The sequence below is a fragment of the Moschus berezovskii genome, chromosome 8, assembly GCF_049115385.1.
Source record: "Moschus berezovskii isolate FMDL1 chromosome 8, NW_MosBer_1.0, whole genome shotgun sequence".
Taxonomy (NCBI): Eukaryota; Metazoa; Chordata; class Mammalia; order Artiodactyla; family Moschidae; genus Moschus; species Moschus berezovskii.
This window is the reverse complement of record NC_142467.1, coordinates 71,150,699-71,167,726: the sequence shown is the minus strand read 5'-3', so window position 1 is coordinate 71,167,726 and position 17,028 is coordinate 71,150,699. Positions and strand designations below refer to the sequence as shown.

The 17,028-nt window shown below is 36.9% G+C and overlaps 1 protein-coding gene across 1 annotated transcript; it reads left to right on the top strand.

Annotated features, from left to right (window-relative positions):
* The first annotated feature begins 831 nt into the window (after positions 1-831).
* On the top strand, positions 832-15,613 carry LOC129558897 (olfactory receptor 14A16-like). The gene is made up of 3 exons (XM_055430317.2): positions 832-1,730; positions 9,773-9,922; positions 15,595-15,613. The coding sequence occupies exons 1-3, from the start codon at positions 832-834 to the stop codon at positions 15,611-15,613; spliced, it is 1,068 nt and encodes a 355-aa protein (XP_055286292.2).
* Positions 15,614-17,028: the final 1,415 nt, after the last annotated feature.

The window sequence follows — 17,028 nt, the reverse complement described above, 5'->3', positions numbered from 1 at the left end:
GTGAATTTGCAAGTAGATGTAAAAAGGGTCTAACTACAAAGCAACAATCAATAGCATTAATTTGTATTTCTATGAACAAGAATAATTTGCTGTATTGACCATTCCTGCAACTTCATTAATTGAAATTACTTCAAAGACAATAAAATGCGATGATGATTCAATGCGCATGTGCGTGCATGGGCGCGCGTGCGTGCGTGCACACACACACACACATACACACATAGAGTTTTCTCATTTCAAAGGTTTTCACAGTTTTTCTGACTGGCATAAGGTAGAAAGATTTAATGAGTAGAGAAAATGTTTGTTGAAGGTTTTCTTGTTGAGGAGCTATGCTAGTTGTTTTTATATGCATTATCTAATTGTATTAGAGTAATAATCAGACAAGAAAGCTTACTCTGGAATTTGAGTCAACTGATGCTTAGATAATTAATTCATTAAAAATCAAGTGAGTGGCTAAGCTTAAATTTGTGCTTAAGACTGATTGATCAAAATCCACTGCCTTTCTCACTACATATTGTAAAATAAAGTATGTAAAATTTCACTTGAGTGAGATACAGAGAATAGGCCTTAATCCACATAAAATTATGAAGTAGATGATTTGAACTGGACTGGCACCCTGTTCAGTCATACTGTTATGTGATCACTGTGGTAAAATAAGCTCATTGGAACCTGCTATTAGTCTCATGAAGTCTCAAATATTCTCACAGACATGGATGTGAGTACGAGAAAAGGAAATTAAAATAGAACAACAAACCCTCTCAAGCCGAGTCTCAAGTTGTTTACTTTTGTTCTTTTTCTTTTAGAGTAAGTCAGTGATTAAATGTCAAAGAAATGGACAACATTACCTCTAGGAGCACATTTTTTCTTATGGGATTCAGTGATATTCGGGAGATCCAGATCTTTCATGCTGTGCTCTTTTTGCTAATTTACCTGGCAGCCCTGCTTGGGAATCTTCTTATCATCACGCTCACCACCAAGGATCATTGCCTCCACAAGCCAATGTACTTCTTCCTGAAGAACTTATCTTTTCTGGATGTTGGCCTCATTTCCATCTCTGTCCCCAAATCCATCATGAACTCTCTGACCAATGACAACACCATTTCATTCCTTGGATGTGTTTCACAGGTGTTCTTCTTTTTCCTCTTAGCCACTACAGAAGTAGCACTACTCACAGTCATGTCCCATGACCGCTATATTGCCATCTGCCACCCACTCAGGTATGACATTATCATGAACCATGGAGCCTGTGTGCAGATGGCTGCCTCTTCATGGCTCAGTGGAAGTCTCAATGCAATTCTGCACACAGCTTTTACCTTTTCCACACCCATGTGTGGATCTCCAGAAGTTCATCAGTTCTTCTGTGATGTCCCACAATTGCTCTCTCTGGCTTGTTCATATAACATTGGGGAATTAGTAGTCATTGGGCTCAGCCTAGTGCTAGATTTTGGCTGTTTTGTGTCAATTGATGTATCTTATATTCACATCTTCTCCACTGTGCTGAGGATACCCTCCAGAGAAGGCAGATCCAAAGCTTTCTCCACATGCTTGCCACACCTCATTGTTGTGACTTTGTTTCTCTCTTCTGGGTATTTTGCCTACTTACACCCATTACCTAAATCTCCATCACTTTTGGATTTGTTAATTTCAGTATTCTATACTGTGGTGCCACCCACCATGAACCCCCTTATCTACAGCCTGAGAAATAAGGATATGAAGATGGCACTAAGGAAACTGAAAATAACTGGATACTTTCAATCAAACTAGAAGAATTAATTTCATATCCATCATGATCTTTTAATTCACTGATATAATTATCTGATACATTGATGGCACATTTTGACAGTAATATTAAATGTGTAGAGTTAGATTATCATGAAAAATTTGGTTTTACTTATTGAAGTGGTATTAATAGCCATGATGCCTGTCCAAATGGATGACAAAACCAATAGGGTTCTAATTGAAATTTTAAAGATATATGTTGCCCTTATGTTTGTCATCCTAATGGAAACACCATTTTATGTGACAAGTGTCAAACTAGGCAGGGTGCTAGGATTTCAGATATAAACTCGGGCTCTCCCAGGCAAACCAATTTTATGGTCACTCTTAGCAAATGCGATACCTGAAATTCCTTGTTGGATGGTGTGTATAATTCATTCTCAAAGAAAACAGGTAGAGGTGAAGTGAACACTGCAAAACATTGCAAATATAACCAAATGTGACTCAATTGTGCAAGTTAAAATGGCCAATTTTATGCTGTGTGGATTTCATCTTATCAACAAGACAAAAACAAAAATAAACCAACAGTCTGTTTTCTGTCTTCCTCTTTTCTTTCTCAAACCTACAATATGGCAGTTTCTGGTATAGCTTGTGCCCATGCAGTCTGGTGAGAGAAGACACATGTACTAAAACCTAGCTCTGTTATGTACACATATATTTGCTTATACTAATATTAAACTCCTGGGTGCATGGAGTAAAGGGGCCAAACACAAAAATACTTAGCATGAAGGCAGGTGTAGGGAGGCAATTTACACTTATGTGAAGGAAATATCTAAGCTCTATTTTAAAGGCTAACAAGGAGTTGAATCTGGAAAATGGGGAGGAAAACTGAAGTAAAACATATTGGAAAATGAAAACAAACAAAAACAAAAACCAAACAGCAACAGTGGGTTATAAAAGATGTGTGACTGATGTAGGACTGAACTACAATGGCCCTTGTCCTGAAAGACAATGAGAAAGACATAAGGGAAGAACTAGAATAAGCAGAGGGCAAAGAGGCTGAACAAGATTCTAAGAGACTCAAAATATGCAGTGAGAGATGAAGCTTTGATCAAATGTTGAGAGGAAGAGAAGACAGATACAGGAAATTTCAATCACATGACTTAGATATGTTTAAGGAAGTAAAAACAAAAGTCAAGAAAGTTGAGTTTGCAAGTAATGAGCTTTAGATCTTCAGCTTCTGGAAATACAATCCACTATGACCTTTTCTTTGTTTCTAATCTAGTGATAAATTTTCCTTCTTCTGTACATTTCTTCATGAGACCCCTTTTGCCTAGGGTTGCTCCAGACTAGCTCAGTTTCTCTATATGTGTTTCCTGAGCATTACATCTCTCCAGCACAGTACTTACATTTTAAATAATTTTTGCTCTTGGAATACAGTTGCTTCACAATGTTGTGCTTATTTCTGCTGTACATCAAAGCAAATCAGTTATATGTATACCTATATCCCTTCTTTTAATGCTAATTTTAATTTGACATATATTTCTGTAAGTCTTTGATAAACGTCTCTTTCCTTGACTAAATTGTATTGTCCTTGAGGTAGGCTTAAACCTTCAGTGAATATCTTGTTGTGTAATCTAGAGCAGACATTCAGTAAATGTTTATCTAATATCTGGATTAATGCGCAATACATATATCTGTTCCTATTCCCATAAAATGTTGTTATTATTTATTTTTTAAATTAACATCTTGTTCATACTGTCCATGTTGGATATATTCTTGATTATAGTGATTATTAAAGGTATTTGTCAGTCTGAAAGTATTTAAGTTCCTAGACAAAAAAAACTTTCTCATTATTAAAATTAAAATTAATTTAAAATGAATCAGTGGACTCAGTTTATCAGTAATGCAAGCTTAAAAATGTTTCTATATTTTAAGAGTCACTTTATAATACCCGGGGCAGATTCATGTCAATGTATGGTAAAACCAATACAATAATTAGCCTCCAATTAAAATAAATAAATTAAAAAATAAGGCAATTAAATAATGATAAATCTATTAGTTGCAACTGTAATTTTTTAAAAAATCATAATTATTTTTTTAATAGGGACAAAAGCTACTAAATTTGAGCAATATACAGAGAAAAAGCATTGCTATAATAATAATTATGCAAATATTTCTTGGAAAAATGATTTGCATGACTGGCTCATTTTTAAACAGCTTGAACTGCAAGGAGATCCAACCAGTCTATTCTAAAGAAGATCAATCCTGGGTGTTCATTGGAAGGACTGATGCTAAAGCTGAAACTCCAATACTTTGGCCACCTCACGCAACGAGTTGACTCACTGGAAAAGACTCTGATGCTGGGAAGGATTGGGGGCAGAAGGAGAAGGGGACGACAGAGAATGAGATGGCTGGATGGCATCACCAACTCGATGGACATGAGTTTGAGTGAACTCCAGGAGTTGGTGATGGACAGGGAAGCCTGGCGTGCTGTGATTCATGGGGTCGCAAAGAGTAGGGCACGACTGAGCGATTGAACTGAACTGATGCATCATATAAATGCTGATTGTGCAGCATATAAAATGACACCATACACTGCAAGATATTTAATTGTTTCTCCTCACATGCATTTCTCCTTTTATGTTTGAGTGTCTCTTCCCTTTAACACTTGAAATTTAATGATGTACCTGTTAAAATTATTAGTGATTTGCATGTGAAAGTTGGATTTCCTAGAAAGAATAGCATTTAGAATGCTTCATGTGGTAGGCCTAATATTGGCCACCCAAAATATCCACATACTAATCCCCAGAATCTAGGAATATTTTACTTTATATTGTAAAGGGGACATTGTAAATATGATTAAAATTGTGGACCTTGAGATGGAGGGATTATCCAGGTGGACCGAATATAATCACATAGATCTTCAAAGGCAGAGAGTGTTCCCATCTGTAGTCAGAGAACTAGAGAGATGGCAGCATGATATGAACTAGATTGACCAGTGTTGACTTAAAAGAACAAGATGGGCTATCATCCAAGGAATATGGGAAACCTCTAGAAGCTGAAATAGGCAAGAAAATACATTGTTCTCTAGCACTTCAAGAAAAGAACATAGCCCTATTGCCACCGTCATCTTAGCTCAGTGAATTTGACCTTTAAAACTGAGAGTTGTGCTTTTTGAGATACTCAGTTTGTATTTATCTGTTTCCGTAGCAGTAGAAAACTAAGACTCTGAGTAAAATTTATTATTTCATTATCAATGTATCATTTGAGTTGTATAATGGATAACTTTTTGCATATTTAAAGAATAGCAGTGGAAATGGAAATTCTTTATCTAACAACTTTATCTAGTATATATATATATTCCGTCTATGGGGTCGCACAGAGTCAGACACGACTGAAGTGACTTAGCAGCAGCAGCAGCATATATATATAGCTGAATCTCACAGATTGCATTGGAACCAAGGAATTAGACACAAAGAATGCACCCTGTATGATGTTATTTATCTTCTAGTCAGTTCAGTTTAGTTCAGTTGCTCAGTCTTGTCTGACTCTTTGTGACCCCATGAATCACAGCACGCCAGGCCTCCCTGTCTGTCACCAACTCCCGGAGTTCACTCAAAATCGTGTAAAACAGACTCCGTGCTGCCAGAAGTCAGGATAATATTCATGTTAAGAGTTGCTTCTGAAAGGAGATTGGTTCTAGGTGTGTTTTGTTCTATTCCTTCCCTAGTTCCCTAGTAACACGGATGCTTGAAGTTTGTGAAAATGTATCTAGCTATTTCCATACCTGCATTCTCTTTTTGTAAAATAATCATAAACTAACAAAGGAACAAAGCTCCTTGAGTGTAAGGGAGTAAGGGGATTCTTTCTTCTCCAAAGGTAAAGGGTAGCAGTCTGTTCTTTGGGACAATCTGGAAGTAGAATAGGATGTTTTTATATATGTCTGAGTAAGGAAATTTTCCTGCCCTTGGTGCAGATCACCATGATTGGGAAACCACAAAATGCAGCAAATATTAAAAAAACAATTGCTCTCAATCAGCAAAGATTTTATCGGTGCTTATGGAGGATTGAATAATAGAGATGAAAGAAGACCCCCAAATGATAACTGCTAATTGATTTCTCACTACACTGACAGAATCATTGTGTGATATATGCCATCAGATTCATTTTGATTTAAATAAGCAATGTAATGTAACACTCCTTGTATATGGAAATTTCTAACTTCCACAATGCTACACTCAAGTGGATGCTACTTGGATTAATATAATACTAACATACTTTTACACAGACTTCTTATTTTTTTGATAATATTAAATTTTTGCCTAAATATTAAATTTTTGCCTATAACACTGCCTAAATGTGGAGGGACTGATGCTAAAGCTGAAACTGCAATACTTTGGCCACCTCATGCGACGAGTTGACTCACTGGAAAAGACTCTGATGCTGGGAAAGGTTGGGGGCGGGAGGAGAAGGGGACGACGGAGAATGAGATGGCTGGATGGCATCACCGACTCTGTGGACATGAGTTTGAGTGTACTCCGGGAGTTGGTGATGGACAGGGAGGCCTGGTGTGCTGTGATTCATGGGGTCGCGGAGAGTCGGACACGACTGAGCGACTGAACTGAACTGAACTGAATGTGACAACTGATACTGCCAGTTACACTATTGATTTTCCTGTTAATAATAACTGACTTTATCAACACCTTCTAAGAACTGAGGAATAATATTGCAATGTCATAAATTATCTTATGATAGTATAGATGAAGATCACAGGGGCACCTTCCTAAATACAATACTAGCTGAAATGCATCCCTTGATATGCATAATGGCCTTGCTAAAACTTGCATTTGCTTAGCTGAGAGAGAGTAAAGCTTTATTTAAGGAACAGGGGGCAAAAATATTTACTTTTAGGGGCCAACTAAGAAGAATAGAAGCAAATCTATAATGTTTAGAAAAGAGGAAATTTGTAAAATTCAAAATACTGACAAAAATACATTAGTTTCTAGGGCATAAGCACTGAAAAGAAGAAAACATTCCAGATTAGTGTGAAAATATAATAATTGTATATGGAAGAGGCAATTGATGTAGGAAACCATGGCAATTGAGGGTATTTTCCTGGTAGATGGAAAACTTTATATAACTTTTGACTGAAAATAGGAAGATAAGATGATTTTTAACGTTCAGTTCAGTTCAGTCACTCAGTCGTGTCCGACTCTTTGCGACCCCATGAATCACAGCACGCCAGGCCTCCCTGTCCATCACCAACTCCCAGAGTTCACTCAAACTCATGTCCATCTAGTCGGTGATGCCATCCAGCCATCTCATTCTCTGTCATCCCCATCTCCTCCCGCCCCCAACCTTTCCCAGCATCAGAGTCTTTTCCAGTGAGTCAACTCGTCACATGAGGTGGCCAAAGTATTGCAGTTTCAGCTTTAGCATCAGTCCTTCCAATGAACACCCAGGATCGATCTCCCTTAGAATGGACTGGTTGGATCTCCTTGTGGTACAAGGGCCTCTCAAGAGTCTTCTCCAGCACCACAGTTCAAAAGCACCAATTCTTCTGCGATCAGCTTTCTTCACCGTCCAACTCTCACACCCATACATGACCACGGGAAAAACCATAGTCTTGACTAGACGGACCTTTGTTGGCAAAGTAATGTCTCTGCTTTTTAATATGCTATCTAGGTTGGTCATAACTTTCCTTCCAAGGAGTAAACGTCTTTTAATTTCATGGCTGCAATTAGCATCCGCAGTGATTTTGGAGCCCCAAAAAATAAAGTCTGACACTGTTTCCACTGTTTTTCCATCTGTTTCCCATGAAGTGATGGGATCAGATGCCATGATGACAGGAAAAAGTATATGATAAACAGAAAACCCAAATAATGAATAATGACAGTTTCCAAGATCTGGATGTATTCTGTGTAATTAGAGCAATTGTTATTTCTGAAAACCTTGATGCAAAAGAAAATTAGGGAATAAAGGTGTGTATGATATGTGTATATATATATGAAATTATATAGTATTATATATGATTTTAACTGTGTATTTTAACAGTGATTTTGGAGCCCCCCAAAAATAAAGTCTGTCACAGTTTCCATTGTCTCCCCATCTTTTTGCTATGAAGTGATGGGACCGAATGCCATGATCTCAGTTTTCTGAATGTTGAGTTTTAAGCCAACTTTTTTACTCTTCTCTTTCTCTTTCATCAAGAGGCTCTTTAGTTCTTCATTTTCTGCATAAGGTTGGTGTCATCTGCATATCTGAGTTTATTGATATTTCTCCCAGAAATCTTGATTCCAGCTTGTGCTTCATTCAGCCTAACATTTTGCATGATGTATTTTTCATATAAGTTAAATAAGCATGGTGACAATATACAGCCTTGACATACTCCTTTCTGATTTGGAGCCAGTCTGTTGTTCCATGTTCATTTCTAACTGCTGCTTCTTGACCTGTATACAGATTTCTCAAGAGACAGGTCAGGTGGTCTGGTATTCCCATCTCGATTCCAGAGTCAAAGACTTTGACATAGTCACCAAAGCAGAAGTAGATGTTTTTCTGGAACTCTCTTGCCCTCATAATCAACAAAAGAGTACAAATGCGGCATTTGGGTGCAACCTCAAAAATGACAAAAAGGTCTGTCTGTTTCCGATGCAAGCCATTCAACACAGTAATCCAAAACTATGCCCATACCACTGATGCTGATGAAGATGAAGTTGATCAGTTCTATGAAGACCTAGAAGACCTCCTAGATCTAACACCAAAAAAGGATGTTCTATTCATCATTTGGGGACTGGAATGCAAAAGTAGGAAGTTAAGAGATACCTGAAATAATAGGCAAGTTTGGCCTTGGAGAACAAAATGAAGCAAGGTGAAGGCTAACTGAATTCTGCCAAGAGAATGCACTGGTTATAGCAAATACCCATTTTCAACAACACAAGAGATGACTTTACACATGGACATCACCAAAATAAAATTGATTACATTCTCTGTAGCCAAAGATAGAGAAAGTGTACACAGTCAACAAAAACAAGACCTGGAGCTGACTGTGGCTCAGATCATTACCTTCTCATAAAAAATTCAGGCTTAAACTAAAGTAAGCAGGGAAAACCACTAGGCAAGCCAGGTACATCTTAAATCAAATCTCCTATGAATATGCAGTGGAGGTAATAAATAAATTCAAGGGAGTAGATCTAGTTAACAATATACCTGAAGAATTATGGATGGAGGTCTGTAATATAGTACAGGAAGCAGCAAATAAAATCATGTCAAAGAAAAAGAAAAGCAGAAAGGCAAAGTGGTTATCTGAGGAGGCTTTGTGAACAGCTGAGGAAAGAAGAGAAGTGAAAGCAAGGGAGAAAAGGAAATGTACAATGGACTAAATAGAGTTCCAAAGAATAGCACGGAGAGACAAGAAGGCCTTCTTCAATGTACAGTATGAAAAAGTAGAAGACAACAACACAAGGGGAAAGACTAGGGATCTCTTCAAGAAAATTGGAAATATCAAGAGAATATTTCACACAAAGATGGGCACAATAAAGGACAGAAGCAGTAGAGACCTAGATGACACTGAAGAGATCAAAAAGAGATGGAAAGGATACACAGAAGAACTGTACAAAAAAGATCTTAATGAACAGGCTTACTACAATGGTGTGACCATTCACTCAGAGCCAGACTTTCTGGAGTGTGAAGTCAAGTGAGCCTTTGGAAGTACTGCTGTTAATAAAGCTAGTGGATGCGATGGAATTCCAGAACGACTCAAAATCGTAAAGGATGATACCATCAAGGTGTTGCATTCAACTTGTCAGCAAATCTGGAATACCCAGCAGTGGCCACAGGACTGGAAAAGGTTAATCCTCATCCTAGCTCCCAAGGAAGATAGTACTAAAGAATGTGCTAACCACCAGGCAATTGCACTCGTTTCTCATGCTAGTAAGGTCATGCTTAAAATCTTATACCCTAGGCTTCAGCATTATGTGAACCAAGAACTTCCAGATGTCCAAGGTGGGTTTAGAAAAGGCAGAGGGACCAGAGATCAAATTGCCAACATTCACTGGATCATAGAGAAAGATGAATTCCAGAAAAACATCTACCTCTGTTTTATAAACTATGCTAAAGCCTTTGACTGTGTGGATCATAACAAACTGTGGAAAGCTGTTAAAGAGATGAGAATACCAGAGCATCTTAAATGTCTCCTGAGAAACCTGTATGCAGGTCAAGAAGTAACAGTTAGAATCCTGTGTGGAACAACTGATTGGTTCAAGATTGAGAAAGGAGTATGACAGGGCTGTCTGCTGTCATCTGCTTGTTTAACCTATATGCTGAGCACATCATGAGAAATGCCAGGCTAGGTGAGTTAAAAGCTAGAATCAAGATAGGCAGGAGAAACACCAACAACTTCAGACATGCTGATGATACCACTCTAATGGCAGAAAGCAAGAGGAACTAAAGGGCCTCTTGATGAGGGTAAAGGTGGAGAGTGAAAAAGCCAGCTTAAAAGTAAATATTAAAAAAACTAAGATCATGGTATCTGGTCTCATTACTTCATGAAAATAAAGAGGGAAAATGTGGAAGGAGTGACAGATTTCCTTTTCTTAAGCTGTAAGATCACTGCAGATGGTGACTTCAGCCATGAAATCAGAAGACGATTGCTTCTTGGCAGGAAAGCTATAACAAACATAGACAGTGTGTTGAAAAGCAGAGGCATTACTCTGCCAACAAAGGTCTATGTAGTCAAGGCTATGTTCGTCCCAGTGGTCATTATGGTCATGAGAACTGAATTGTAAAGAAAGTAGAACGCCAAAGAATTGATGCCTTTGAACTGTGGTGCTGGAGAAGACTCCTAGAAGTCCCTTGGACAGCAAGGAGATCAAATCAGTCAATCTTAAGGGAAATAAACTCTGAATGCTTGTTGGAAGAACTGATGCTGAAGCTCCAGTATTTTGTTTATCTGATGCGAACAGTCAACTCATAGGAAAAGACCCTGATGCTGGGAAAAATTGAGGGCAGAGGAATAAGGGGAAGCAGTCCTAAGGTGGCAGAGGACTAGGAGAGGGAGACCACTTTCTCCCCTACAAATTCATCAAAAGAACATTTGAACGCTGAGCAAATTACACAAAACAACCTCTGAATGCTGGCAGAGGACATCAGATACACAGAAAGGTAGCCCATTGTCTTTGAAAGGAGATGGAGAAGTCTTGAGCCTACTGTAAGAATAAGAGTGAAAACCAGAGGCAGGAAGCTTAAGTCCAAAACCTGAGAACACCGGTGAACAGAGCTCATCAAACACCTCCATACCTACACTGAAACCAAGCAACACCCAAGAGCCAACAAGTTCCAGAGCAAGACATACAACGCAAATTCTCCAGCAAAACAGGAACATAGCCCTGAGCTTCAATATACAGGCTGCCCAAAGTCACACCAAATTCATTGACATTTCAAAACGCACTACTGGACACTTCATTGTACTCCAGAGAGAAGAAATCCAACTCTACCCACCAGAAAACTGACACAGGCTTCCCTAACCAGGAAACCTTGACAAGCCACCCTTTCAACCCAACCCACAGTTAGGAACTTCCACAATAAAGAGGAACCACACACTGCCAGAATACGGAAAGGCCACCCCAAACACAGCACTATAAACAAGAAGAAAAGGCAGAGAAATATTCAGCAGGTAAAAGAACAGGATAAATGCCCACCAAACCAAATAAAAGAGGAAGAGATAGGGAATCTACCTGATAAAGAATTCCGAATAATGATAGTAAAAATGATATCCAAAATCTTGAAAACAAAACGGAGTTACAGATAAATAGCCTGGGGACAAAGATTGAGAAGATGCAAGAAATGTTTAACAAGAACCTAGAAGAAATAAAAAAGAGTTGATCAATAATGAACAATGCAATAAATGAGATCAAAAACACTCTGGAGGGAACCGAGAGTAGAAAAACAGAGGCAGAAGATAAGTGAGGTAGAAGGTAGAAATAAATGAAACAAAGAGGAAAAAAGAAAAATGAATTAAAAGAAATGAGGACAACCTCAGAGACCTCTGGGACAATGTGAAACACCCCAACATTCAAATCATAGGAGTTCCAGAAGAAGAAGACCAAAAGAAAGACCATGAGAAAATACTTGAGGAGATAATAGTTGAAAACTTCCATAAAATGGGGAAGGAAATAGTCACCCACATCCAAGAAAACCAGAGAGTTCAAAACAGGATAAACCCAAGGTGAAACACCCCAAGACACGTATTAATCAAATTAAAAAAGAACAAATATTAAAAGCAACAAGGGAAAAACAACAAATAACACACAAGGGGATTCCCATAAGGATACCAGCTGATCTTTCAATAGAAACACTTCAGGCTAAAAAAGAATGGCAGGACATACTTAAAGTGATGGAAGAGAAAAACCTACAACGCAGATTAGTATACCCAGCAAGGATCTCATTCAAATATGAAGGAGAAATCAAAAGCTTTATAGACAAACAAAAGCTGAGAGAATTCAGCACCACCAAACCAGCTCTCCAACAAGTTCTAAAGGATCTTCTCTAGACAGGAAACACAGAAAGGGTGTATAAACTGGAATCCAAAACAACAAAGTAAATGGCAACAGGATCATACTTATCAATAATTACCTTAAATGTAAATGGATTGAATGCCTCAACCAAAAGACAAAGACTGGGTGAATGGATACAGAAACAAGACCCTATACATGTTGTCTACAAGAGACCCACCTGAAAACAAGGGACACATACAGACTGAAAGTGAAGGACTGAAAAAAGATACTCCATGCAAATAGAGACCAAAAGAAAGCAGAAGTAGTAATACTCATATTAGATAAAATAGACTTTAAAATAAAGGCTGTGAAAAGAGACAAAGAAGGACATATATAATGATCAAAGTATCATTCCAAGAAGAAGATATAATATTTATAAATATATATGCACCCAACATAGGAGCACCACAAAATGTAAGGCAAATGCTAACCTGTATGAAAGGATAAATTAACATTAACTCAATAATAGGGAGAGACTTTGCTTTTGAACTGTGGTGTTGGAGAAGACTCTTGAGAGTCCCTTATACTGCAAGGAGATCCAACCAGTCCATTCTAAAGGAGATCAATCCTGGATGTTCATTGGAAGGACTGATGCTAAAGCTGAAACTGCAATACTTTGGCCACCTCATGCGACGAGTTGACTCACTGGAAAAGACTCTGATGCTGGGAAAGGTTGGGGGCGGGAGGAGAAGGGGACGACCGAGAATGAGATGGCTGGATGGCATCACCGACTCTGTGGACATGAGTTTGAGTGTACTCCGGGAGTTGGTGATGGACAGGGAGGCCTGGCGTGCTGTAATTCATGGGGTCGCGGAGAGTCGGACACGACTGAGCAACTGAACTGAACTGAACTGATGGATAAATCAACCTAACAGAAAATCAACAGGGAAATACAAACTTTAAATGATACAATAGACCAGTTAGACCTAACTGATATCTATAGGACATTTCACAAAGGTCACAAAGGTCATAGGGTCAAAAAGAGTAAGACACGACTGAAGTGACTTAATATGCACACATTTGCATTTACTCATTAAATGTTCCTTTAAGATTCAGTTCAGTTCAGTTCATTTCAGTTCAGTTGCTCAGTCGTGTCGACTCTCCGCGACCCCATGAATCACAGCACGCCAGGCCTCCCTGTCTATCACCAACTCCCGGAGTTCACTCAAACTCAAGTCCACAGAGTCAGTGATGCCATCCAGCCATCTCATTCTCGGTCGTCCCCTTCTCCTCCTGCCCCCAACCTTTCCCAGCATCAGAGTCTTTTCCAGTGAGTCAACTTGTCGCATGAGGTGGCCAAAGTATTGCAGTTTCAGCTTTAGCATCAGTCCTTCCAATGAACACCTAGGATCGATCTCCCTTAGAATTTTCCCGTGGTCATGTATGGATGTGAGAGTTGGACTGTGAAGAAAGCTGATCGCCGAAGAATTGATGCTTTTGAACTGTGGTATTGGAGAAGACTCTTGAGAGTCCCTTGTACCGCAAGGAGATCCAACCAGTCCTTTAAGATTAGGTTATGATAAATGTATTTTATATTAATTTTAAGAAAAGGGAAACTGAAAGTGGTCTCCCTACCTCCCTCTCCTTCTTTACCTCCTCTTTTCTCAGAGCCTCTCATATATATTTTTTGTTTGCTTATACAGTTGTCTTTTTTCTTAATATATATATATATATATATTATTGAAGTATACTTGACTTATGGTGTTTCAGGTGAACAACAAGGTGATTCAGTCATACGTGTACCTATATATTATCTTTGAAATGATTTTCCATTATAGGTTATTACAAGATATTGACTATAGTTCCTTGTGCTATACAGTTGCTTGTTGCACATCTATTTTTTTACATTAGAAATCTAGCATTCTATTTATACTAAGCCAAACAATTAGAATTAAAGTGTCATAAATTTTTTAGACAAAAATTCACGTTTTCTAAAATATATATATTGTCATCAATACAAGAAAGAATTAAACACAGATATGTCTAGGAGATAGACATATAAAATATATAAAAATTTTAAATATTAAATATTGTTGAAATTTTGAAATCTCCAAAATACTGTATAAGAGATGAGAACTACTAAACTTTCCATCCTTAAAAAAAGATAAAGAAATATATAAGAGTGACAATACAGGGGTGTTTGCTATGATAGAGGTGCTAGTCTTTCTATGAAGATCACCTTAATTTTACACCTAGACTAAGTACTGTAACCCTATTTGTGATGGCATCACTGACTCGATGGACATGAGTTTGAGTGAACTCCAGGAGTTGGTGATGGACAGGGAGGCCTGGTGTGCTGTGATTCATGGGGTGCAAAGAGTTGAATACGACTGAGCGACTGAACTGAACTGAACTGATGCATACATATGATCATACTTAACTACTAATAATATTACATTTCTAATAATCATTCCCTATACTTGATCTTCCTGAGAAAATAGCTTATTTAACTCTACATCCCATAAGTTTAACTTAGGCCTTGAAATTTTATATGTATTAATTTTTATGTATTAAGATTCTTAAATCAATATGTGGATCAAGCTTTACACACTCAAATTTTTTTTTTTACTGTTTTCATGTTTGTTTGTTTGATTTTGATTACTCAATTGAAAGTAAAGTTTTTATTATTAAAATATCTTCCCTGCATCCAGGCAATGCAAAGTTTAATGTATTTGTGCTTAAATAACTTTGATTTACTTTGATTTTTTCCATTATTATTACCATGTATAAAACTTAATGTACCATGTTCATGGATTTACATTCTCTGACCATGCTATATAATCTTCTTAAAGTGAATTCTTGGTTCCATTCATTAGTGTTTCTTACCAAAGAGATCGCCCAGCAGATGGCTAACAAGTTAGCGTTGAATAAAAATATATAGAGAGATCATGAAGATATATTTTCTTATTTGCCTCTTCATGTTACCCTGTATCTCTCTCTAGTTAGATTAAAATTACCCGTGTGGATCTGAGGAAGATGTGTAGCTGAATGGCACTATGTTCTATTCCCTGGAGAAGATAACTTATTGTACCACTGAAGCTATTGACAAAGATGAGAAAGTTTTCCTGGAGGCCTACAAGAAATGGATTGCCAGACTGACATAGATTTCAAGATACAAAATGAAAGTATGTAGCTATGAGAATCTGTAAACTACAATAATCCAAGTTGTTTTTTTAAAATTATGTCTTATAAACATGAAATAAAAGGTGAATAAATTCAGTAAAATATGTCTTGCAACTTTGCTCATAATAGACCCCTTCAGAGCATGACACTTTGTCAAGCCAATTGGCATTATGACTCTGAACTTTTATCACTTATTTCTTAGGATAAAGAGCATATCATAAAATTAATTAGCTTTTTTTTTGTCCTATGTTACTCAAACATGTAAACTGATATCATTTGATTCAAGCCAGATTATTTCTCCTGATGATGGCTCTGTATCTCCATTTGAACACATAGTTGTAAACTAATTGTCAATTTTTTATCTCAGAAGGGGGATTAACAGATAAACTTGATAGAGATCATATTAAATCTGTTGATTGCTCTGTATAGTATGACCATTTTAGCAACACATTCCAACCCAGGAGCCTGGGATATCTTTTGGTTTCTTTGAATCATTTTTATTTTATTTAACAACGTTTTATAGTTTCAGTGTATGTCTTTCACCTTCCTTACTAGGTTTATTCCTAGTTTGTTTTTGCTTTTTTTTGACCCAATTTTAAATGGGATTTAAAAAAAAATCTCTTTCTGATACTTCATTGTTAAAAAAATGCAACATATTTCTGTGTATGACTCTTGTATACAACACACACATATGCACATATACTCACAAACACTTTTGATTATTTTAACCAAACATTTTACAGCTAGTTATGAGAAAAGCTTATGATTTATATTATTGTTAATGTTTTTGCCAATGTCATTATATGTAAAGGCAACCCCTTACTGGATTGATACATAGAGCGTTATGACACCATCATATGAAACATCAGTCTAGATTGTAAATTTAGAGTAGCTCTGGAGAGGAAAATCTAGAGAAATCTGTCATACATCAGAAAATTATTACTGACAATATTGAAAGACTTTCAGTTTATGTTTCAATGTAACTCAGAATAATATGCATTTTAAGACATGAGTCAACATTTACACATGTATAACTCAATTCATATACACGACATTATGAGTTACATTCTAATGAAAATAATTGGCATTATTTCTACATAATCAAATAAGTTATAACAAAATAAGTATTTATTGAATTGTAATATCCTGCGGTCTAGAACTGTGCTCCCTAATACAGAAGACACAACACAAATGAGGTTATAAAGCACTTAATATTGAATTGATCCAAATTGACATTTACTAGTAAATACACACAGAATTTCAAGGCTAAATATGAAAATACAATATTTAATAAATAATTTTACATGCATTTTACACTGGAATGATAATATTTTACATATAGTTGCTTAAAAATTAATTTAAAATGCTAAATTTACTTGTTTCTTTTTTCTAAGAGGCTGGAAGAAAATTTGAAATTACATATGCATTCTGTATTATGGCCTATTGGACAGTGGTGACAGAAGCAGAAAGAAAGCTCTTATCTTTGAAAAGGCCACCATCTATTATTATATTTCATGCATAAATTTTTATAATATGATATTGAAAATATAATGTTGATTTTCTTCAACTTGTAATTTTAATAAAAATTATATTTTATTTAACAGCAAATACTCAATATACTTAATTTGTTAAAAGA

Coding starts and splice junctions, on each gene's coding strand:
- LOC129558897 (XM_055430317.2), top strand. CDS start 832: ATGGACAACATTACCTCTAGGAGCACATTTTTTCTTATGGGATTCAGT. Junction 1,731..9,772: donor ATGAAGATGGCACTAAGGAA/ACTGAAAATAAC, acceptor CAACATTCACTG/GATCATAGAGAAAGATGAAT.